We start from the raw sequence: 25,166 nt of genomic DNA on the forward strand, positions 1-25,166 counted from the left end.
GATATTAAACAGAGTATGCATCTCTTTGTTGTGATGGGACTTATCCCCACATTGCCAATATTTTTCTAGGAGGAAATACAAACCTCTGTCTGACACTAAGGCTCAAGTGTAGTTGATATTTCCAGTGTCCGGGCTTCAGTGTAGGACCCCCCCCCCCCCCCCCCACACACACACAGAGTTTCTTTCTGGAGCAGGCGGACACGTGATGCTGTTATTTGTTGGCGTGCCGGCTGTCGGTCTGTTTCTTTGGTGAACTTATTGCGTCTGGCTTCTTGTTGAGTTTGGGACATAAACAAACTGGTCTGATCGTTACTGGGACCACTGGTTGTGCTGGAACAAAAACGCATTAACTCCAGAGTTTTCATGGTTCAACCAAGATCATCAGAACATGTAGAAGCATCGTGATGGATCTGTGTCCCGCTAGCAGCATTATCTCTTTTACTGCCATGTTGTTTTTGCTGAAGGTCAAAGTTTCGTTTCCTGTCCATCTTCTGAATGTCTTGATGTTCATGATCCTCAGAGGGTATCTCCCCTGGTCCTCCTCACACGTTTGGTTTTCATGGTGATTCTCAGCTGGTGACTGGATGGTGATGAAGTGTGGGGCTCCCCTGAGAATGAACTCTGACTGGTGATCCTCGTTCCCGTCAGCCTGGGTTTACTGCTAAGGAGCTAATGTTAGCGTGCTAACAATCTAAACTAAGATAATGAACATGGTAAACATTGTACCTGTGTGATAGCATTATCGTAGTTAGCACGTTAGCATGCTTATGTTAGTACTCGTTTCCAGAGCTGCTAGCATGACTGTAGCGGCAGATTTAAATTCCTACAAAATAATGATGCTACTCGTAAAATAATGATTTGATTATTAATCTGAGTGAGTGAGTGTGTGATTGAAGGAGAGAACACGTTGTTGGGCGACTACAACATCCACCGATACGGGTGTGTCTCTTCATATCACACAGACCTGAAACCTGCCTTCATCCTCAAGGTCCCAGAAACCACCTGTCCCGTGTCCACATGGCTGACACATGGGTTTGTCCCTGAAGACGTCAGCCAGGGGGACATGGAAGGAAAAGACTGGACAGAGATGCAAGTCAAATAGAAAATGGCAACGAACACTGTCCCCAGCTCCCTTTGAATATCCACGTGTTGTTTAGTTTGTTGTCGGGTGGACGTCCCCATGTGTCCCCGTGTGTCCCTGTGCTGACTGACGGAGCAGAGACATCATCTCTTCCCACTCGACAGGTTGAGTTTAAAGAGCCCGCCCCAGACTAACTGGACCTCTCCCCTGTACAGTAGGTACCTCGAGTGCCTTTCTTCAAACAGCAGATAATATTTGTCTCTTGACTTGCACTGTGACTTGTAGAACCTTACCAGCCCCCCCGCCCTCCCCCCGGTCCGCCCCACCGAGCTCCCCCACGACTCTGGAGCACGAACCCGGTCCCTCGCCTCAGGCTGCCAGAAGTCGATGCAAGTTGAAACTACATTTCATGTTGTGCTGTTCAGATGGACCACATGGTGTTGTGTTGTTGTTTATAGGAGTTGCCTTTAAATGTGTTTGATTTCCGTTTTACGTGATTCAACTTCTACAGGAGGAGAACCGGTGCTGGCGAAGGTCGGAGGTGGTTTGGTGAAAGAAGAATTGTTGATGTTGAGATCTCACTTTGTTGGCAGCCAGTTGTTCTGGGATGCACTTTTGGTTTGACCAGTATTATAATGGGAGTGAACTGGGATCCGGCAGCTACACAGAGTGCAGCCGTGAATCTGGCTGCAGGTTGGTGGACGGGTCTGGAGTCGTTCATCGTTCCTCTGTGCTGTGATTGGTCTTCTGCTCCTGGAGGGGGGGGTGCTGAATCGGGTCACGTGAGCCTGTGGAACCAACCTGCTCCCTGTCGACAGCCGGGTTTGGACCCATCTGTCCTCAGTCCTGTGGAACGCATGCCTTCTTATGCAAATTTTTATACAAGATTTGTCAAACCTTTTTAATATGCATTTAGTTTTTTTAAGTTTTATGTGAAACTGAAGTCACCTTTTAATTTCTTGAACATTCTGGTTTCCTGACGCCTACTGCAGCGGCAGCCGTCCACGGTAGAAGACACTTCTTCCTGAAGCTGGTGTCTGTGGACGGAGCTGAAGAGGTTTAGATCTGAGTTTGAACCTGGCTAATGCACCATGCTGAGTGTTGGGATCCCTGTGGGTGGATCAGGTCTAAATGTCTAAATAGTGTCATCGTCCTCTTCTAGAGAAAAGTCTTTTATTGAGTTGAGTTCTAAAAGGTGAATTTATCCAAAGAACACTGCGAGAGTACATTTGTGTTTGGAATCCTTTTGTGTAGTTGGTGCATATCATTAGGAGAAACATGTCGTTCACAGAGTCGCGTGTCTGAGAGCTGCTCACTTTGTGTCCCAGGAAATCATGAATGCATTGAAGACGTTCTTCTCCAGCTCCGTGTGCTGGATTGTTCCAGAAGCATCCGCTCCTTTCAGTTTTAAAACGATCAATTCATGATTGTGGCCTTCTAGTATTTTGTCGATTCATGACATCGGTCCATTGTTGCCGCTCAGCATCCATCCTGTCCGGACCCAACTGTTCACTGAAGCTTCTTACCTCATCCACGGCTGATTCCATTGGGGGTGTGTTGAGTGCAAAAGAAAACAAAACAAAAAAGTCTTTTTTTATCTTCCATATGGTGAGATGCATTGTAGCGATATGAATAAAGAAAAGTTCACCTGGTGTGCTGAATAATGTGTAAATTGGTAATTACACAATCTGAATATTTGTATAATTGTTTGTATTTTTTCATAATGATTTTGGAAAGGAATGTGTTTATTTTTTTGACTTCTGTTCCAGATGTGTCTTCTGTTGGCCTGACATTGTGACTGGTCTGGTGGGATTCTTACCTCTGTATTGAGCCTCTTCTGTGATGAATTCTTTGTATGCAGTGTTTAGGAAATACTGTAGGGAACATGGGGAGGAGTTGATATTAGGAGCATTTGATCAATTTGTATTTATTTATTTTATCATTTTGTTAATAAATTGTGAAAAGCAGCATGTGTCCTGTTTTGACCTGAACAATCTTTGATCTGCAGGTCATGTGACACCATGAGAGGAGGTCACTCATCCTGTGGTCTCAAATCCAGAAACACTGAAGATCAAGTTCATACATTATCATATAACATGTTTATTATTATGTACATGTGCGGTAAATGTAAAATATTTTTCATTATGGTCCCTTTTCATTGCCAGATGTTCTGAGTGACTGCAGCATCCACACATACAGAACTTTGTGTTTAAACGATGGTTCAGATAATCAGGTGAAGCCGGTTAAAGAACTTATCATTTCCAGTGAACCACGTTTTCGATTGCCATTTTATTTGCCCCTTCGAACCTGGGTAGTATAACCCATCATCCGGCCCCCCCACCCCATCACACCCATCCACTAGGGTCTCCCAAACAAAGTGGTTACAGGGGAGGGGGGAGATATTCATAAAACCCTGATGAAACAGCGACATTGAACTCTGGTGACCTTGCCAGGAGTAGAGATATAAGGGTCTCCTTCTGGACCCTGACCTGGGAGGCAGTGGTGGCTAGGCCTTGACCCATTGGGCCCAAACCAAAAGATCAACATAGAGCTGCCGTCAAGTGGGCCCGTCGCCTGTGGGGAAGGGCATCGGGAGCGGTGCTGTGTAAGCTTGGTAGCAGGCAGAGCTGCAAGCCTGGATGAACTCTGAGCAGCTAGAAGATGGAGAGGGGGGGGGGGGGCGGTGGACTAGAGGCAGAAACTTGGACTATGGGCAGAAAAGGTCTCTGGTTCGTCTCTGGTTCGACTCCACGGAGAGACAACAAAAAGACGAACCTGGATTGATCCGTCCAAAACTCTGTCTAGTGCCCCTGAGCAAGGCACCTTACTCCCCCAACATCTGCTCCCCGGGCGCCGTACATGGTCGCTCACTGCTCTGTGTGTCCTGCACCAGATGGGTCAAAAGCAGAGGTTACATTTCTTAAAACTTTTTGGGATAAATAAATGTATCTTAATCCTTAATGTTGGCCTCAGCTGAACACACATCGTAGGCTCGGTACCCCGACTCCTTGGCCGAGGCAGAACTTTCCTTCTCCGGAGTAGCCCAGGTTGTGGGCACCAGGGGGAGTGATGATACTGAGAAGGTCCCGGCTGGCGCCCACACAGTTGAGAGGGTCGTTTCCTCTCCTCGAAGTGGGAGGAGCTCGGGAGGGCCATGGAGAAGGACTAACGGTTGACCACTCAGGAGAGGAGAGCAGGGCTCGTTCCAGACTGTGGAGTCCGGGACCCGGAGCCGGACCCGGAGCCGGACCCGGAGCTGGACCCGGAGCTGGACCAGGAGCTGGGACCCGTTTGATTAGATTTTTCATGGCAGTTTGACTCTTTCGCATGATGTCTGGTTTTCACTTAATTTTATTGTATTTATTTCATTTATTAATCTTATACACCTTACTTCTAACATTTCATAATTATTTTCTAGATAGATTCAGTTTTTTAATGTAGTAGGTACGAATTGGAATTAATGTTTAACTTCAGGTACAATGTAATTAGATTTTATTTGTACACGGTTACATTTTGTGGTCGGACGCTACGCCCCCTGCACCACACTGAGAAGAATGAAGTATAATCAAACCTGACATACACAACACAACGTACATTATGTCAAGGCAGAAGACAGAGAAGACAGAAAGTGTGTGTGGGATGGGGGGGGGGGGGGGGGCGAGAAAGACACACAACCTGCTTCCAGAGCTTCTCACACATGACACAAACATGATGGCTGTGATTGTTCAGAAGGGAATTGGTTGGTAGTTGTCGAGCGGTCGTATCAGCTCACAGGACGAGTCCCAATGTGAAGCCAGGCAGTCCAGCAGGGGGGGGGCAAGGTTAAAGAGACACACAGCGACAATGCAAAGACACACAAATACCGGCAGGAGCCATTTGCAGTAACGAGCTGGAGACGCCTGTTGAGGAACCTCAACATCTGGAGACTCCTGCTCAACCTCAACATCTGGAGACTCCTGCTCAACCTCAACATCTGGAGACTCCTGCTCAACATCTGGAGACTCCTGTTCCACCTCAACATCTGGAGACTCCTGCTGAAGATGTTCAATGGCTTGAGACTCCAAGGCCCAGGCATTCTGTCTGAGATTCTCTTTGCATGTGATCTCCCTGCATTGCTTTGATATGAGGTTGTCTTTCCTCAGGATGAGGAGCTGAGCTTCCTCCAGTTTGTACTTTAGAACTTGCACTTCTGTCTTCAGCTCTTGATTCTCTTTGCCATGTTTCTCTGTCAGAGACGTAAGTTGCATCTGGTCAGCCATCACACACTCTCTATGTTTCTGACAGGTTCTCACATCTCCATCCTTGAGGACATCCTCCAGTTGGGTCTGAAGTGTGCTCCGCTCGGTCTTCAGTCTGTGAATCTCTCCTTCATGTTTGTCGGTCAGATGTTCCAGGTGAACCACTCGCTCAGTGAGGCTCTTGTTTCTCTTGATCAAGTCCTTCTCATTCACCCGCGTACTATGAAGATCTGCAGACAGCTGTGTATTCTCAGTCTGAGACTCACTCAGCCTCATACTCTGAGAATCAGATTGGCTCTGCAGATTGTTCAGTGTTGTCAACTGATGTTTGTTCTCAGTCTGGAGCTTCTCTGTCAGGTTCTTATATTCATCCAGCTTCTTCAGTAGCTCATGATGGCCACTGCGATTCTTCTGCTGATGAACGGTTCGCGTGGACTCCTGTGGTTCGAATGTTTCTTCAATCTCTGACACGTAGAGGCTCCGTGACCGGTCCATGAGGTGTGAGTAATCGTGTTCCATGCTTGTGAACAGTTGCGTCAGGGAATTAAATAATATTGACTTTATATGCAGTTGTTCACTTGTTCTTGAAGCTCTGTGTGTTGAATAAGTTCTTTAAGGTACATTGAATGCACGTAAAGATGCCACATCAAAGGCGAGTGGTGTTTTGTTTTTTTAGCCGTTGATTTTGCACCTTTAGCCTTGTTCCTTTGATCTGGTCGATGCTCTTTGATTTCTGGGTGACTCTTCCTGCACTTATCCCTTGATTCAATGTTCCTTAGAATTACTATTTGGCCAGCCACCAATAGAGCAAACTAAGAAGGATATTTCATTAGGAAGGAAGGAAGATGAAGACAATAAACCAAACAAAGAATTGATCTTAGACAAAAATTCATAACAAGTTTAAATAATAATTCTAGACACTGTAAAGGAGTCAATTTGTAGAAGTAAAGGAAGAATGAAGAGAAAGATGGTTCCTTGGTGGACAGATGACTGTGGCTGCTTTTATTTTGAAAGAACAAGATGTGATCAGTCCATTCAGCTGCTTTTATTCTGAAACGGTATGAAGTTAGATCAAAGAGAACCATCAACTATCTGAGATTTAACAGGTTTTTCTCTTGATAGTCAATTTTTTACAGGTTTCATATTTCAACTTTTTATTGTTTGGTAGTTGTTTTTTTATAATGAATACACAAACGCCCAGTTAACTGGTCACAGGTTTCGTTGGTTTACACAAATAAACAAAGTGTCAAATATGATACATTAATTATTCGTATATTATATTTAATTTCAGGTCACTTGAGGTTTTTGAACAGCCAGTAGCTCCTCCTCTTCCTCCTCATCTGTGTATGTCTGTGTGTGTGTGTCTGTTGGTCGGTCTGTGTCTCTGTGTGTGTCTCTGTGTGTGTTTGTGTCTCTCACTGAAACTTAAACTTAACTTTATATCCCGCGCTGGCTCCTCCTTCCTCTGACGTCACTTCCTGTGATGAAGATGGCCACAGATCGAGGAAACAGACGTTGTGTAAATTAACGGAAACTTTGGAGGTAGCGGCCGGAGCTCAGTGTCCGGGTGAGAGCGACGCTTCCCCGGGAGAGAATCCCCGTGTCCCCGCTGTCTGCACCAGGTGGGTCGGTGTGTGTCACCGAGGCAGCGGTTCGAGACCGAGTCTCAATACTGGACCATATAGAACCGGATCTATATATGTATATGTATATACATATTAATACATACCTGACCGGTTAAACTCTGTGCCGACCAGAGGAACCACAGACTGTATATAAAGATGATCAGTGACTGTATATAAAGATGATCAGTGACTGTATATAAAGATGATCAGTGACTGTATATAAAGAGGATCAGTGACTGTATATAAAGAGGATCAGTGACTGTATATAAAGATGATCAGTGACTGTATATAAAGAGGATCAGTGACTGTATATAAAGATGATCAGTGACTGTATATAAAGATGATCAGTGACTGTATATAAAGAGGATCAGTGACTGTATATAAATATGACATGTGACTGTATATATAAATATATAGCTGTGTTTGTTCAGATCCCAGTGGGCCGTGCAGTGGTCCTCTCATCATAATGGTTCCACCATGAACCAGCAGCCTCTGGATCTCTGGTGTAAGATACTTCACTTTCTTCCATCAGGGAAAAACCACTGAACCTAAATGATCAGAATCAGAATTCTTTTTATTGCCATGTATATTTGCACATACAGGAAATTGCCTTGGTGTAGTTTGTGCACTTTACAAACAACAAATTAAAAACAACAATAGCGAACAATATAACAATATAAAAAAACAACAATATATACAGTTAAAGAGTTACGTGTGGTTTTAAGGTGCAGATGATTTAGTTGTTTATAGATTCAAAGATCTGATGTCTGTCCAAAGTCTGCGAGGAGTGTCAGGACCACTTCCTGGACGAGTGTCCCTCACACGGCCCCCCCCTGTTTGTCCCTGACACGCCCGCCATCCCGGGGCTGGCCAACAGGGCGGCTCTCACGGTCCCAGGAGGTCTGGAGGTCTTCTCAGAGGGAAGTCAGGTGGATGTTCGCTGTGCGGACGCAACCATCCCCAAGGGGGCGGTGTTCGGTCCGTATGAGGGACAGCTGGTGTCTCAAGACAAATCGTCCGGCCTCTTCTCCTGGATCGTGAGTCCAGCCAATCAGCAAGCAGCATCCACACGCAACTCAATCTAAACCTGTGGTTTGTGTTGCTGTTGCAGGTTGTTGATGTGAACAACACGTGTCAGTCCATCGATGGCAGTGATGACACCAGAGCAAACTGGATGAGGTGATGTTTCTCTCATGTTCAGCACTTCCTGTTTCTACCAGCAGGTGTCTCAGTTTAAACAGCCATGTGCAGAATGGAGGTAGTTGATAGCATCGCACACCGGCTGGTAAACAACTGACGGTGCTGAACAACACAACTCGTGACGTCAGGGGAGAGAGTGGAGGAAGGACAGGAAGTGGCTGAACAAGTCAACAAACTGACGTTTAAATAACTTTTATTTAAAACCACACAAACCAACACACAGCTGCTCAGCACCGGGCGACAGTCGCTCGCTCATCAACGACAACTTTGAGACTTTGGAGGTGGAGCCAGTGGCTGTGCTCCTCTCCTTTGATTGGTCACTTTGAACACACCCCTACCCAGAATCCCTCTGATCCCCTGTCCTGCTCGCCTGATGGGAGATGTAGTGTGAGAGGAACATTGAGCCACTTCTATAACGTCATTTACACAAGTAAATAAACAACATTAGACTTTGATCACACGTTGGAATCTATTTTCCTCACAGCAGGGGCGTTGTTAGGTTCATGAGACATCGGGGGCTTAGCCCAGGGGCGAACATTGACTCAGGGGAGAAAATTTTTTGCACGTCAGTTAGTTAAATCCATCAATCTGGTGCAGTAGAATAGTTAAAATAAAAATGTCAGTCCTCAAATGCCTGCTGATTGGATGCAGTCCATTGGGTGTGGGTGTGTACATATACAGGGTACAGGCTGTGCCAACTATTCTCCCCTTATTGTGATAAACCGTGTTTAAAAAAAAATATATATTGGCAGCTTTATCGAACAGTTTGTCGTTAATAAACATCCAAGAGACAAAAGGTACATTGGAATAGAAAATTAAATGCAGTCTACATATTTGTGTTATCTCGTATATGCCTATGAAAAACAATGAATCAATTAACTGATTGGCTCTCAAAGTCCTGCCTGACACTCAACATCAGTAAAACAGCATGCATGTACTTTTAAAATAAAAGAAACTGGAGCAATTCATCTAAATTTTCTAAAACATACATGACTGCTTTGGAAAAACGTTTGCTTTATAATCAGCTAATGTTATCGCGGGGCTATAATTAAAAAATAAATAAATAAAAAGTTGATGCGAAATTGATCCGGGGCTATTCATAAAACATCCGGGGCTAAAGCCCCCGACGCCCAGGGCTAACGACGCCCCTGCCTCACAGAATGAATTCACTCCGTAGAGTCACAGGCTCCCTGTTGTTTCTGGACCTGATGGAAACTGAACGTCTCCTCTGATGCTGATGTCGTGATCCTGGTGTTTCCGTCAGGTTCGTCCGGACCTCGTCTGAGGAGCGCGACAGGAACCTGACGGCGTTCCAACACGGTGAGAGCATCTACTTCAGAGCGAGTCGGAGGCTGGAGGCCGGAGACAAGCTGAGGGTCTGGTACAGTGACGACTACGTCCAGCGGCTTCACTGTGTTCTTCAGAGGAGCATCCACTGCAACCTGGACTCAGGTGAGTCCTAGTGTTACCTGTGTCACAGGGTCTTCAGTGGAGGAGTCCACGTTTATCATGAACTTCACTTTACCTTGAAAAAAACTAAATTATATATAAAAGTAAAAAAATAAAAGAAGTAGCTTTGGGTTTGTTCCCTCACGGTTGAAGCACTGATTGTGAGTCGCTTTGGATAAAAGAGTCAGCTCTATGTAATGTATGAATAATATCTGATTTCTAAAATAGTATTTAAGATATTCAGTTAAGCTGCTTTAAGATATGAGCTGAACAAAACGGACGTGAAACTGAAAGAACACAAAGATCTCAGGATGAAGAAGAGGAGCCGGACACGTAGAAGATGAAGACGTCAACTTGGAAACACGAGGAGGTTCCAGATCTTCTGGTGATGAGGGCCGACCCCGGTGTGGATGAGATGTAAACAACAACGCTGATCTGTCCACAGCAGAGTTTATACGTCATGTCCCGCCTCCTGCTGCTCTACAGGCTCCGCCCCTCTACCCAGGCCCCGCCCCTTCCCTGATGTTCCCCACATGTTCCTGTTGGTGTGGACGAGGCGGACCCAACAACCTGCTGTTTGCTGGTCAACTGACAAGAGGAGAGCTGACCTGGGAATTTCTTGAAAAGCCTTTTGAATCTATCATTTTGAGGATCATTGAAGAGTTCTAGGTTGTTAGTGTGTTATGCTGCTGGAGTGGAGCTTTAAAAGTTTCCTCACTGAAGATAAACTCTGGTTTAAATCCATGTTTTAACTGAGCTGTGTGAATATGAGTCAGTGACTACCAAGATAAATCTCTTATTCATGTGGTGTGGCTTTGATCTCTTGTCCGTCACTTGAACAGACTTTGATCCTCTGGATGTCAGTGTGACACATGTAGGAGAAACTGAGCTGAAGCTGTAGTTGGAGGCCAGTTAGCACGTCTGTTCTCCAGCAGGTGGTGCTAATGTCACATCTATTCTCTGCTCTACTGTTTATGAAGGAGCGTCTCATCTTTTGGGGACATTTGTTTTCTAATTGCGAAGCTCAATATTCCAGTTAAAACTGAACTGGATCCAAACTGATTCCAGGTTTGAAGTTGAGTTTTATTGTCGTTGTAGAAATTCTGTTCATCATCATAAGATCAGTCAATCGCAACAATTAAAATGAAAAATTTGGTCAGGAAGTTTGTAAATTATGAAAATAATAAACACAGAATATTCCTAAGAATCACGAAGCCAGGTTGTGCTCCTGGTGGTCAGTATGGGCCAGCTAATGGAAGAGTGAAACTGAACCCGAAACTGTTTTCTTCTAGAAACCAGGAAGCCAGAGGTCCTGCCCAATGTGCAGAGAGACCACCTGCAGTCAGTGGTGCAGGGCAAAGCCTGCCCCAGTCATCAACCCAGTGACGAGTCCGACAGTCAGCCTCCTGCCAAGAGGAAGAGGATAGACCTCATCTTCAAAGATGTCCTCGAAGCTTCTCTGGTGGACCCCAGCAAGTCCAGGTCCCAGTCGTCCCTCCACAGTGAGTGCAAAGTGCCCGCCCTCTGGTTGGGCTTGAAGTCGACTGAGAGTGGCTCCAACGTCCTGAGCCTGAAGGCAGAGGAGAAGGAGGAGCAGAACCAGGAGGCCTCCACCTCCTTCTGCCTCAACTGTGTCAAGCTGAAGAGCAGGATCCTGGAGCTGGAGGAGGAGCTCTCCCGTGTCAGAGGAGAACAGGTAGGCGTGGTCGGGCCGTCGGTGTCCGGGCAGAGCCATCGCGATCAGGTCCCCCCCCACCCTGAGCAAGGACCCATCGAAGACTTTCAAGGTAGGAAAAGTAAATGTTGGACCTGTTGTTCCAGACTCTGTCAGACCTGAAGTTCTTTGTCTTCATGTGAACTTGAGTCTTTAAATCAACAATGTGTTTCCTTCATGGAAACTGTTTTTATCTAACGCGATGTTTTTCATTGATATCTTTTCAAACACAATTTAACTCCTTGTAGACGAATGTCGCGAATTCACCTCAAACCTCATTCCGGTCTTAATGCCACAGAGGTGACGATTGTGCCTGATGGTGCAAATACTACACATACCAGGGAAGGTATTGGAAGCACTCTGCTGCCATCTAGTGGTCGGAGTGGAAATACAGACTAGCCCCTTGGGACTGTGCAGCAAAGTTTTTTTCAGGTATTAGGCTGTATTTGAAATACTGTTATGATGGAACAGCAACGATTGTAGAGAAAACATCTGTTGTTATTCAATTTCAAGAAAAAGCAGCATCAATATAATAATCTACATACCAACATTTGTAAACAGTAAACAGTGTCCGATTGCAATATGCAATGTAATGCAGTATAATATATTATGAGATAATGAGATATTTAAGATATTTAAGAGCAGAGTCCATTAAGTTTATGGTTTTGATTGTGTGGTTTATTTTATTCAATGTTTTATTTATTCAGGATATTTTCATATTTTTATTTCTAATTCGAATGTCAGACAGAATATTCTTAAGAATTCAAATTCAAAGTTCAGTGAGTCCAATGAGTTTTACTGTTCTATTCATTCTGCTGATCTGAGATCAGATGGAGCAGTGGGGCTGATCTGGGTCCATCTCATCCTGAGAAGCCGTCAGGACCAAGGAGGATTTCATCTTCGTCATCTTGATTCGCTCCCAGTTCTGAGACCACACATAGAAAACACATGTCTGGGATCCAGCCGATCCTGAGCACCTCAAACCGTTCCCTGACACGACTGACACATCCAACATGCTCTCAAAACTTTATTGGCGGACTAAAGTTTCAGGGTTGTGTGTAATTGACACAAATTAGGTTGTGTATATTTTTAAATACAGAAATTTTACACAATAAATACAGACTTGTTGTGCAAAGACCAGTCAGAGGATCAGTTGGATTGATCCTCTGGGGACCATGAGTCACTGCAGTAAAGTTTGAGATATTTCAGTCTGGGTCAAGTTGGCTTCCATCCTCTAGCTCAACCAAAAATCACAATAACAAGTTCAAATTGATCGGTAATAATATTGAGCACATTTTGAATTTTAAATCTAAACCAAACAAAAATGACTGGAAGGTGATTGTGTTTTCAGGGATGGACCCCTTGACCCCCGCCCGGGTGGTTCTAGATGAAGACGACCAGGACGTGGACTCGGCTGACGAGTCGATTGCTGCAGATCTTGTGATTGTTGCGGAGGACTCTTCCAAGCTCTCCTCTGCAGGAGGCCGGCGGATTCGTCGTTTCAAGCAGGAGTGGCTGAAAAAGTTCTGGTTCCTTCGCTACTCACCGACCCTGAATGAGATGTGGTGCCACGTCTGCCGCCAGTACACCGTCCAGTCATCCCGAACATCTGCCTTCATCATTGGCTCGAAACAGTTCAAAATCCACACAATCAAGCTCCACAGCCAGAGCAACCTCCACAAGAAGTGTCTGCAGCTGTACAAGCTGCGCATGCACCCAGAGAAGACGGAAGAGATGTGCAGGAACATGCTGCTGCTGTTCAACGCAGCCTACCACCTGGCCCTGGAGGGAAGGCCCTTCTCAGACCTCCGTCCACTGGCGGAGCTGCTGAAGAAGTGTGAGCTCAAAGTGGTGGATCAGTACATGAATGAAGGAGACTGTCAGATCCTGATCCACCACATCTCCCGGGCTTTAAAAGAAGACTTGGCTGAGAAGATGCGCCTGTCCCCCTTTCTGAGCATCATAATGGATGCCCAGAATGACGACCTTTTCTCAGACATGGTGGCAGTCTATGTGCAGTTCATAACCAATGAGGGATCACCCAACACTGAGTTCCTGTCCTTGCAGAGACTGAGCGTGGCCAGTGTGGACGGATATCTCCAGGCCATAGAACGAGCCTTTGGCGTTCTGGGACTCAGGTTTCAGGACTCGATGGTTGTGGGTCTCGGGGTGGACGGTACTAACATCTCTTCAGGAATGAGAGCCAATCTGTACATAGCTGTGCAAAAGTCTTTTCCCTGGATCCTCTGTCTTCCCATCATGATCCACCGGCCTCATCTTGAGGTGCTGGACGCCATCAGTGGGAAGGAGCTCTCCTGTCTCGAGGACCTGGAAAACAACCTTAAGCAACTCCTCAGTTTCTACCGCTACTCCCCTCGTATGATGGCCGAGCTACGGTGCACTGCTCCGACTCTGTCAGAGGAGACGGAGTTCCTTGGAGACATCAGAGCCATTCGATGGATCATTGGAGAACCAAATGTCCTTAATGCACTCATCAAGGATTACTTGGAGGTAGTTGCCCATCTGAAGGAGATCAGCAGCCAGACCCAGAGAGATGATGCTGCAGCCATCGCTCTCACTCTCCTCCAGTTCCTCATGGACTATCAATCAGTAAAGCTCATCTACTTCCTCCTGGACATCATAGGGGTTCTTTCCCGGTTAGCCTTCACCTTCCAGGGAGAGTACCTGCTGGTGTCACAGGTGGAAGCCAAAGTCAAGGAGGCCATTCAGGAGATAGGCCAGTTGGTGGACTGCCCTGGAGAGTATCTACAGGAGTTCCAGGAAAACTTCGGTGAAAGTTTCAACGGCGTGGCTCTAAAGAATCTGCGTGTTGCTGAGTCCAAGTTCCAGTCGATCCGAGAAAAGATTTGCAACAAGAGCCAAGGCATCCTCTCCCAGAGGCTGGATCTGCAAAGCTGCTCATTTGCCAAAGCCTGTAAGGTCCTGGACCTGTCCACTTGGCCTCACAACCGGGAGGACCTTCAAGCCTACGGGCAGGAGGAAATCCAGCTGATATTCAAACATCTGGAGTCCATTCCTTCTGTAGGTCAAGAGAGCTCCCGGGCCAGGACAGAGTTCAGAGGCTCCCTGGTGGTGGAATGGAAGGATCTGAAAGCAGACTACTACAGCATGAACGGCTTCAAAGAAGTCATCAGTCACATCTGCAGGTACAAGCAGCGTTTTCCTCTGCTGAACCGGATTGTGCAGGTGGTCAGGGTGCTGCCAAGTTCCACGGCCTGCTGCGATAAAGGACGAGGTTCTCTACAGAAGATGTGCAAGAACAACCGTTCCCGGCTGACCCTGGAGCAGATGAACGACCTTCTGACCGTGGCCGTTAACGGACCGTCCATCCACAGCTTCGATGGGAAGCGAGCGTTGGACAGCTGGTTCGAGGAGAAGTCTGGCAACAGTTACTCTCGGTCAACGGAGGTGTTGAGCAGGACGTCAACTGCTGACCAGAAGTCTGTTTTGCATAGTGTTGACGTCAACACAGAGTTTTACCCAGACATCTAACCGGCTCTCCCAGGGCCGTTCGCTGAGCTAATGGAGGCTGATCTTTAGTTTAGGATTGGGAATCATCAGACGAGGAATTAGCCGCTGGGTAGATATGAGCCCTCGTCTCCCTCTGCTATGTCTTTTATCACGAGTCGAACGTTTATCCTGAAAAACGCAAGATGTTTTGATATTTTGGCCAATCTCAATCCATCCCTATATAAAGTAGATGAATTAAAAAGTCAGTAATCGATTTATTTCAGACTGTGTTCCTTCTCCTTTGCTCTCCACATGTGTGTTGATACCTGAGGGCAACCGAAGTCTGCTCAAACCTGATTGGTCGAGCTGGAAACAGGAACCAGAAGCTTCTGGTCCCTGGACACAGATTCTGCTTCACCTGTAGAGAAAAGAGAAATAACCGCACCGTGGTTGTACAGATTCAGTCAACATACATTTCTCCCCAGGTTATTATAAAGTCACTGTGACCTTTGACCTCTGTATCAAATCAGTTGACCTTTGAGTTCTTGAAATATCATGTTCACAAGAATGGGACGGACGATAACCTGAAGACGTAAAGCTTTCGGCCACTGGGTGTCGCCGGTGAGGAGAAGTCAGTTTCACACGAGGAACAATCCAACGAGTGAATCCATTAGAAACACACAGCCTGCTTCACCCTGTACAAACTGTATAAACTGTTTATGCTTTTCAACTGGTTTGTAAAGAGACTATTTTTCTCTTGAATTGAGGATTCAGACATTTTGACTGAATGCAAGAACAGAAGAAAAGGTGCTGACCTGCTCGGCCACAATCTCAATCACTGAATCTGTTTATCACTGCGACACATGTTGGATCTCACTGATGCATCAACTTTGTTTGACCAAAGCTCGGTATCCAAACCTTTCATAAAACTGCATGAAGATGTTCAAGTGTTGCTTTAGCACCTAAGTTGTATACGTAGGTATTATTAAAGCTACTGTTGGTAATCCTGGATAATCTGGCAAGACACAAATTCCTGGCTGTGCACATTTGTTTGTCTTTCCAGTTCTCAGTACAGGAATTTGTCTTCCTGTGTTTTTCAGTCATCTTGACATGAACCAAAACTGGGGCGCTTGGTCTCCTCACTGTCGCCCCCTGGTGGCCTGTTTCCATCACTGCTCTGTGGCTCTGGTCTCAGATGTGTTTTCTCCATCTGAGGTCTCGTGCAGTGAGTGACAGACAGGGTGAACGCAGACAGACAGTGAGTGACAGACAGGGTGAACGCAGACAGACAGGGTGAACGCAGACAGACGGTGAGTGACAGACAGGGTGAACGCAGACAGACAGGGTGAACGCAGACAGACAGGGTGAACGCAGACAGACAGTGAGTGACAGACAGGGTGAACGCAGACAGACAGGGTGAACGCAGACAGACGGTGAGTGACAGACAGGGTGAACGCAGACAGACAGTGAGTGACAGACAGGGTGAACGCAGACAGACAGGGTGAACGCAGACAGACAGGGTGAACGCAGACAGACAGTGAGTGACAGACAGGGTGAACGCAGACAGACAGTGAGTGACAGACAGGGTGAACGCAGACAGACAGGGTGAACGCAGACAGACGGTGAGTGACAGACAGGGTGAACGCAGACAGACGGTGAGTGACAGACAGGGTGAACGCAGACAGACGATGAGTGACAGACAGGGTGAACGCAGACAGACAGTGAGTGACAGACAGGGTGAACGCAGACAGACAGGGTGAACGCAGACAGACAGGGTGAACGCAGACAGACAGTGAGTGACAGACAGGGTGAACGCAGACAGACAGGGTGAACGCAGACAGACGGTGAGTGACAGACAGGGTGAACGCAGACAGACAGTGAGTGACAGACAGGGTGAACGCAGACAGACAGGGTGAACGCAGACAGACAGGGTGAACGCAGACAGACAGTGAGTGACAGACAGGGTGAACGCAGACAGACAGTGAGTGACAGACAGGGTGAACGCAGACAGACAGGGTGAACGCAGACAGACGGTGAGTGACAGACAGGGTGAACGCAGACAGACGGTGAGTGACAGACAGGGTGAACGCAGACAGACGATGAGTGACAGACAGGGTGAACGCAGACAGACGGTGAGTGACAGACACGGTGAACGCAGACAGACAGGGTGAACGCAGACAGACGATGAGTGACAGACAGGGTGAACGCAGACAGACAGGGTGAACGCAGACAGACGATGAGTGACAGACAGGGTGAACGCAGACAGACGGTGAGTGACAGACAGGTTTTCTGAAGTCGATCGTTACTGAGCATTAATAACAAACTGTTGAATTTGTCATGATGACGTCTCGCTCTGAGCTGTTGATTATCATTTGATAAAAGTTGTGTGTCTATGGTTTTATGGATATTTTGTGCATGTGTGTGTTGTTTGCACATGGTTGCTAATGTTGGGATGAGCTGTGTGAGTTTCTCTTCATGACTCCGTGGCTGATTGTAATCTGACTCCAGCGCTGCTGGCAGTTTGGTTTATGCTGAACCAAAAACAAACTTATTTCTCTGCTCATTGTTTTTTTCTATTCTGCTTCTGATGCATTTTACAGATTAAAATACATATAATCTGAGCATCTTTCTTCAAACTTCTTTTGACGTTCCACCACATTGCTGGGGTCAGAGGTCGGGGCGGGGGGGGCTGCCATTAGGGTTTCTCCAAGTTTTTGTCTGAAGGAGGAAGTTTTGGTTTCCAGGAGACGTGAGAAGAATTTCATCAGAGAACAAAAGTTTTCTGTCACGCGGCCGACAGGAAGGAACCGTGTTGGCTTGAGTCAGCAGGAGATCCGACCCCCGCTAACACTCGATATTCAGATGAAGCTCTCCAAACCGTCTGAGAGGCTCAGCAGCGAATTAAAGGACGTTTGTGAAACTGTCGTCAGTTGATCCGTGTGTTAGGTGTTAGGTATTAAGTGTTAGGGGTTAAGTGTTAGGAGTTAAGTGTTAGGGGTTAAGTGTTAGGAGTTAGGGGTTAAGTGTTAGGGGTTAAGTGTTAGGGGTTAAGTGTTAGGAGTTAGGGGTTAAGTGTTAGGGGTTAGAAGTTAAGTGTTAGGGGTTAAGTGTTAGGAGTTACAAGTTAAGTGTTAGGGGTTAGGGGTTAAGTGTTAGGAGTTAGGGGTTAAGTATTAGGGGTTAAGTGTTAGGGGTTAAGTGTTAGGAGTTAGGGGTTAAGTGTTAGGGGTTAGAAGTTAAGTGTTAGGGGTTAAGTGTTAGGAGTTAGGGGTTAAGTGTTAGGGGTTACAAGTTAAGTGTTAGGGGTTAGGGGTTAAGTGTTAGGAGTTAGGGGTTAAGTGTTAGGAGTTAGGTGTTAGGTGTTAGGTGTTAGAAGTTAAGTGTTAAGTGTTAGGGGTTAAATGTTAGGAGTTAGGGGTTAAGTGTTAGGGGTTAAGTGTTAGGGGTTAGAAGTTAAGTGTTAGTTGTTAAGTGTTAGGAGTTAAGTGTTAAGTGTTAGGTGTTAGAAGTTAAGTGTTAGGGGTTAGGAGTTAGATGTTAGAAGTTAAGTGTAAGGTGTTAGGTGTTAGGTGTTAGAGTTAAGTGTTAGGAGTTAGGAGTTAAGTGTTATTAGTTAGGGGTTAAGTGTTAGGGGTTAGTAGTTAGATGTTAGAAGTTAAGTGTAAGGTGTTAGGGGTTAAGTGTTAGGTGTTAGGTGTTAGAAGTTAAGTGTTAGGAGTTAGGGGTTAAGTGTTAGGGGTTAGGAGTGAAGTGTTAGGTGTTAGTTGTTAAGTGTTAGGTGTTAGGAGTTAAGTGTTATGAGTTAGGGGTTAAGTGTTAGGGGTTAGGAGTTAGATGTTAGAAGTTAAGTGTAAGGTGTTAGGTGTTAGGTGTTAGGAGTTAAGTGTTAGGAGTTAGGAGTTAGGAGTTAAGTGTTATGAGTTAGGGGTTAAGTGTTAGGGGTTAGGAGTTAGATGTTAGAAGTTAAGTGTAAGGTGTTAGGGGTTAAGTGTTAGGTGTTAGGTGTTAGAAGTTAAGTGTTAGGGGTTAGGAGTTAGAAGTTAAGTGTTATGAGTTAGGGGTTAAGTGTTAGGGGTTAGGAGTTAGATGTTAGAAGTTAAGTGTAAGGTGTTAGGTGTTAGGAGTTAAGTGTTAGGAGTTAGGGGTTAAGTGTTAGGGGTTAGGAGTGAAGTGTTAGGTGTTAGTTGTTAAGTGTTAGGTGTTAGGAGTTAAGTGTTAGGAGTTAAGTGTTAAGGGTTAGGAGTTACGGGTTAAGTGTTAGGAGTTAGGGGTTAAGTGTTAGGGATTAGGAGTTAGGAGTTAGGTGTTGGAAGTTAAGTGTTAAGTGTTAGGTGTTAGAAGTTAAGTGTTAGGTGTTAGTTGTTAAGTGTTAGGAGTTAAGTGTTAGGTGTTAGGTGTTAGGTGTTGGAAGTTAAGTGTTAGGTGTTAGGTGTTAGGAGTTAAGTGTTAAGTGTTAAGTGTTAGGTGTTAGAAGTTAAGTGTTAGGTGTTAGTTGTTAAGTGTTAGGAGTTAAGTGTTAGGTGTTAGGTGTTAGGTGTTAGGTGTTAGGTGTTAGGGGTTAAGTGTTAAGTGTTAGGTGTTAGAAGTTAAGTGTTAGTTGTTAAGTGTTAGGAGTTAAGTGTTAGGAGTTAGGGGTTAAGTGTTAGGTGTTAGGAGTTAAGTGTTAGGAGTTAAGTGTTAAGGGTTAGGAGTTACGGGTTAAGTGTTATGAGTTAGGGGTTAAGTGTTAGGGATTAGGAGTTAGGAGTTAGGTGTTGGAAGTTAAGTGTTAGGTGTTAGGTGTTAGGAGTTAAGTGTTAGGAGTTAGGGGTTAAGTGTTAGGGGTTAGGAGTGAAGTGTTAGGTGTTAGTTGTTAAGTGTTAGGTGTTAGGAGTTAAGTGTTAGGAGTTAAGTGTTAAGGGTTAGGAGTTACGGGTTAAGTGTTAGGAGTTAGGGGTTAAGTGTTAGGGATTAGGAGTTAGGAGTTAGGTGTTGGAAGTTAAGTGTTAAGTGTTAGGTGTTAGAAGTTAAGTGTTAGGTGTTAGTTGTTAAGTGTTAGGAGTTAAGTGTTAGGTGTTAGGTGTTAGGTGTTGGAAGTTAAGTGTTAGGTGTTAGGTGTTAGGAGTTAAGTGTTAAGTGTTAAGTGTTAGGTGTTAGAAGTTAAGTGTTAGGTGTTAGTTGTTAAGTGTTAGGAGTTAAGTGTTAGGTGTTAGGTGTTAGGTGTTAGGTGTTAGGTGTTAGGGGTTAAGTGTTAAGTGTTAGGTGTTAGAAGTTAAGTGTTAGTTGTTAAGTGTTAGGAGTTAAGTGTTAGGAGTTAGGGGTTAAGTGTTAGGTGTTAGAAGTTAAGTGTTAGGGGTTAGGAGTTAGGAGTTAAGTGTTAAGTGTTAGGGGTTAAGTCTTAGGGGTTAGGAGTTAGGTGTTAGAAGTTAGGTGTTAGGTGTTAGGAGTTAAGTGTTAGGTGTTAGGTGTTAGGTGTTAGGAGTTAAGTGTTAGGGGTTAGGAGTTAGGAGTTAAGTGTTATGAGTTAGGGGTTAAGTGTTAGGGGTTAGGAGTTAGATGTTAGAAGTTAAGTGTAAGGTGTTAGGTGTTAGGTGTTAGGTGTTAGGTGTTAGGTGTTAGGAGTTAGGAGTTAAGTGTTAGGAGTTAGGGGTTAAGTGTTAAGTGTTAGGTGTTAGGTGTTAGGTGTTAGGAGTTAAGTGTTAGGTGTTAGGTGTTAGGTGTTAGGAGTTAAGTGTTAGGAGTTAGGGGTTAAGTGTTAGGGGTTAGGAGTTAGGAGCTAGGAATGGACGTGGACCTGGTCTCGGGTGTTCCGTGTTAATGTGCACTGCACAGATTAAAACATGCAGTAACATCTGCCACTAGGGGTCTCACTCGGCTTATCTCTTTATATACGAGTTATTGGATCGTGATCCCGGACTCGAGTGTCAAGTGCCACCAAAGCGCCTCCTGGTGGAGAATGAGGGGAAAGCGGAGAAAGAGTAAATGATGGTTTCACATTCGTCCTTCAGTGTTTAAAGTCAAGTAGTGAGGGTGGAGAGTGAAGGACAAAAGGTCTCCGGGCTGGACGCAGAGACAGACGCTGCTCTGTGAGACAGCAGCTGAGCGTCTGTCTCCCCCTGGAACCGATAGAGACCACAGAACAGGCAACCAGTCACAAACCTCTCTCATACTAAATGTAATAAGTAACACTTTAAAATGCTGCAGAGACATTGATGCTGAAGGAATATTATAATATATCATATCATACAATACAATATAATATGTTATAGTATAATATTATATAATATACGAATACCAAAGTACTATAGTCACCATGTTACTTGTGTTGGAATGAAAGATATTTATCAGTGGAGACACAGATTCAGCAGATCCACAGAGAGACGAGACCTTTGCTGTACATGAACACTGATTGTTGGAGGAGGAGGAGGAGGTTAGCTCAGACAGGGGGTCTTTGTGGGCCCCCGGACAAAGAGCCACTCTCAGTCCACTGCCCTCCTCCTCAGAGGGAGTCCAGTGACAGTGGAGCTCGGACACCAAACCAGCCGGACGCTCTGCTGCTGAGCTCCGTCCTCCCGTCTGCTTCAGGTCCAACTGTGAGAAGACATGAAGCTCTGCCTCGGACTCTTCCTGCTGCTCTGCTGTGGGACGCTTCATCTGGGTGAGTCCACACGGGATCCACACACATGATCCACACACAGGATCCACACAGGATCCACACACATGATCCACACGGGATCCACACGGGATCCACACACATGATCCACACACAGGATCCACACACATGATCCACACGGGATCCACACACATGATCCACACACATGATCCAAACACAGGATCCACACATGATCCACACGGGATCCACACACATGATCCAAACACAGGATCCACATGGGATCCACACACATGACCCACACATGATCCAAACACAGGATCCACACACAGGATCCACACACATGATCCACACACAGGATCCACACATGATCCACACAGGATCCACACACATGATCCACACACAGGATCCACACATGATCCAAACACAGGATCCACACACATGATCCAAACACAGAATCCACACATGATCAATACAGGATCCACACGGGATCCACACATGATCCACACAGGATCCACACACATGATCCAAACACAGGATCCACACACATGATCCAAACACAGGATCCACACACATGATCCACACGGGATCCAGACACATGATCCACACACATGATCCAAACACAGGATCCACACATGATCAATACAGGATCCACACGGGATCCACACATGATCAATACAGGATCCACACGGGATCCACACATGATTAATACAGGATCCACACGGGATCCACACATGATCCACACATGATCCACACACAGGATCCTGTTGGTGTTTCATCAGACATAAATCTGTAATCTTTAAATTATTACTGAGGTGTGTTGTCTGATTGTTTGAATATATAAAATTACACACATATAACATTATAAATTATATTAATTGTGCGTGCCTGTGTGTGTGTGTGTCTGAACTAAACCTGAGTATTGATGCATCTTTGACCCGTCAAAATAAAATCTGAGTACAAAGTCAAACCAGCTTCTTCTTCTGCAGCTTCTGGACTTCGCTGCTACAAATGCTCAGATTACACCGGACGCTGTGAGAACGTCCAGGAGTGCACGTACGAGGACTCCTGCATTTCTCTGAGTGAACGAGGTCAGTGTTCAGAATAGTTAAGAATCATTAACAGTTAAAAGGACAGAAAACGTTCGATCGTTCATTCAAACATACAAGAAACAACATGGCCTCCAGTAGAGCACAAATTAAATGTTTCCAATAGAGCACAGTGATGTTTGAAGGTCACATGAAGATTAGACGAATGATGTTTGAAGTTTTTCTTAGAGATTCTCACTCAGCTCATTTCTCTGATTCCAGTTCTCAGTTGATGTTAGTCAGGATTTTAAAAGCTGCTGAAGCTTCATCCACACAAATAGGTTTTAATCTGAAAACCATCTCTGTTCCATATCAGTTTTAATCCCGCCCACTCACTGGTCCTGTGTGTGATGGTGTAAACAGAACAACATCTGGTGTCCTCCTCATAACTACACGTATATATATGTGTGTGTGTGTCTTCCTTGTCTCCAGGTGGAAAGACCATCCGTCAGTGCATCAGATACACAGACTGTGATAACTCTCGCCTCACCCAGATGTTCCCGGCAATCTCCGGCTTCACTTACCGCTGCTGCAGCAGCAACCTGTGCAACTCCAGCCATGCTGTCACCGTGGCCAAGCCCCTCCTGGCGCTGCTGGGGTCGCTGCTGATCAACTGGTCTTGTTGGACCTCCTGATCAACTGGTTCTGTTGGACCTGCTGATCAACTGGTCCTGTTGGACCTCCTGATCAACTGGTTCTGTTGGACCTGCTGATCAACTGGTCCTGTTGGACCTCCTGATCAACTGGTTCTGTTGGACCTGCTGATCAACTGGTTCTGTTGGACCTCCTGATCAACTGGTTCTGTTGGACCTGAAGACGCTGCGGCTCAATGAACTGGTTCCTGATCATTTATGATGTTTTGTGACGTTAACATGAACTAAAGTGAGAGTTGATGTTTGTTTTTGGTAGATTCTGTAACTTCCTGTTTCTCATATTAAAAACTTTTTTACATTAGTTTAACAATAAACAAACAAGACAAAGTTAAAGTGTTGTGTTTCTGCATCACGTTCATGTTGTTGTCACCACACGGAAACAAGGTAACGGATGATGTCATCTTCTTCAACCACTTTTGTTCTGTGACAAACACGAGGCTGAGGTGACGTCACTAAACGAAAACCACGATTTCACACCGATCACTAGGTGGCGCTATCACTGCACACCCATTCAAATATTTGTTCAAAACATAACCCACAACCAGTGGATCACTGAGTCAGCAGCTCAACCCACTGATCCAATCAAATTGACTTTAGATATCATTGACAGTTGTTTATCTAAAGAGTTCACCAGAGACAACAGGAATGTCAAAGTTCTGCCCGCACTGGGACTTGAACCCTCCACCTCCTGGTCACTGGCCCTCTGCTCTAGTCACTGCACATCAACACCTTTAAAGTGTTTATTTAAAGATCCCACTGTCCCCTTTCCCCCCATTTGCCCCTCCCTCTGCCAGTGTTTCCTCACTGAAGGCCGGCGCATGGTTCTGCGGCTGCAGCTTTTCATGCAGATGCATCGACGGCTCTTTTTAATTTATGGTTCTCCAAAGCAATTCACCTCCAGACCACTAGTCAGAGTAACGTTTTTTTTCAAAGACGACCTGAGAGTCTTTGTGTGTGGCAGTCGACTGCCATCTGCACGTCCTTGTATTCCGTTCCGTCACTGACGGGTTATACAAGTGGTCATACTTTCGGATCTCTCTTGCCAAACACTCTTCTATTTGGTCCATATCGTTATTCTAAATCTTCCGTTGTTTCTGCCGGTATCACGGGGCATGAAACCGGAAATGCGACTCGGTTGTTCAAATCATTGAAAGTTGTATATTTAGAGAGTTCAATAGTTCCCTGCTGAAAAAACAATGTTTAAGTCCTGCCCTCACTGGGACTTGACCTCTCCACCTCTGACTTCCTGGGTTAGTGAAGATGCTACTTTAAGGGGATGAAGGGTCCTCGACACAAGGTATCAGAATGCTCAGGCAAGTTATAAGGGAAAGCCTGATCAAACGTTTCTCAAAACTAGAAGAAACCAAAGCTGTAGTGTTAGCATGTCTCTTAGGTCCTCAAAACACCCGATACTAACTACTACCAAGTGTTTGCTTCTAACCTGACGGTGTTTGAGAAACAGTGTCATGACAGCTGTGGAATTAAAGTCAGCGGGTTTTTGCGCTGTTCCCACCGCAGTTAGCATGGTGGCTAGCCCGCTAGCCCCGTTATGAAAATTCGTTATAACCGTATGTGACCGTACACACATGCCTGAGAGGAGGTTCCACGTTGGAGAAGGCGGTCCTATCTGTCAGTGTCCGTCAAAACGGAGAAGCGTACATTGACCTTAACTCACTAACGACGCAGCTGTGACAGAGAGCACGAGACAGAACGTACCTGAGGAGAACGTCCCGAACATAAGTCTCTAATTCAAAATCTATAACTCCTGTACGGGACATGAAAACACCGTGAGAATCACAAGACTTGGACGAACAAGTACATGTCTAAATTATTGTTTAGAGTAAAAAAATGAGGCTGTGCGAGCAGTTTAGAAACATAGTTCTCATTTCATAAATGTTCTCTGAAAATGATCCTTGGTTTCAATGGAGCAGACATTTTTTCACACTCTAGCGCCGGACTCAAACAAATACTTGTTACTCGAAAACTATAAGTCCTATCTGGAAAATGAAAACATTTTGAGAATCCCAAGATTTGACACTACAACCAGATATATGTGTT

General features: G+C 45.4%; 2 protein-coding genes across 2 annotated transcripts; both read left to right on the top strand.

Moving 5' to 3' along the window:
• The first annotated feature begins 6,803 nt into the window (after nt 1-6,803).
• Nucleotides 6,804-17,399, top strand: prdm11 (PR domain containing 11). Its single transcript, XM_062389075.1, has 7 exons — nt 6,804-6,941; nt 7,376-7,449; nt 7,722-7,981; nt 8,056-8,123; nt 9,409-9,596; nt 10,886-11,380; nt 12,659-17,399. The coding sequence occupies exons 2-7, from the start codon at nt 7,422-7,424 to the stop codon at nt 14,818-14,820; spliced, it is 3,201 nt and encodes a 1,066-aa protein (XP_062245059.1). The 5' UTR covers nt 6,804-6,941; nt 7,376-7,421; the 3' UTR covers nt 14,821-17,399.
• A 3,668-nt stretch (nt 17,400-21,067) lies between these two features.
• On the top strand, nt 21,068-23,424 carry LOC133954732 (CD59 molecule (CD59 blood group)). The gene is made up of 3 exons (XM_062389212.1): nt 21,068-21,415; nt 22,357-22,458; nt 22,888-23,424. The coding sequence occupies exons 1-3, from the start codon at nt 21,361-21,363 to the stop codon at nt 23,088-23,090; spliced, it is 360 nt and encodes a 119-aa protein (XP_062245196.1). The 5' UTR covers nt 21,068-21,360; the 3' UTR covers nt 23,091-23,424.
• Nucleotides 23,425-25,166: the final 1,742 nt, after the last annotated feature.

This window comes from Platichthys flesus, chromosome 6, assembly GCF_949316205.1.
Source record: "Platichthys flesus chromosome 6, fPlaFle2.1, whole genome shotgun sequence".
NCBI classification, from domain to species: domain Eukaryota; kingdom Metazoa; phylum Chordata; class Actinopteri; order Pleuronectiformes; family Pleuronectidae; genus Platichthys; species Platichthys flesus.

Coding starts and splice junctions, on each gene's coding strand:
- LOC133954732 (XM_062389212.1), top strand. CDS start 21,361: ATGAAGCTCTGCCTCGGACTCTTCCTGCTGCTCTGCTGTGGGACGCTT. Junction 21,416..22,356: donor CTGTGGGACGCTTCATCTGG/GTGAGTCCACAC, acceptor CTTCTTCTGCAG/CTTCTGGACTTCGCTGCTAC. Junction 22,459..22,887: donor CATTTCTCTGAGTGAACGAG/GTCAGTGTTCAG, acceptor CCTTGTCTCCAG/GTGGAAAGACCATCCGTCAG.
- prdm11 (XM_062389075.1), top strand. CDS start 7,422: ATGAACCAGCAGCCTCTGGATCTCTGGT. Junction 7,450..7,721: donor GCAGCCTCTGGATCTCTGGT/GTAAGATACTTC, acceptor GTCTGTCCAAAG/TCTGCGAGGAGTGTCAGGAC. Junction 11,381..12,658: donor ACCCATCGAAGACTTTCAAG/GTAGGAAAAGTA, acceptor TTGTGTTTTCAG/GGATGGACCCCTTGACCCCC.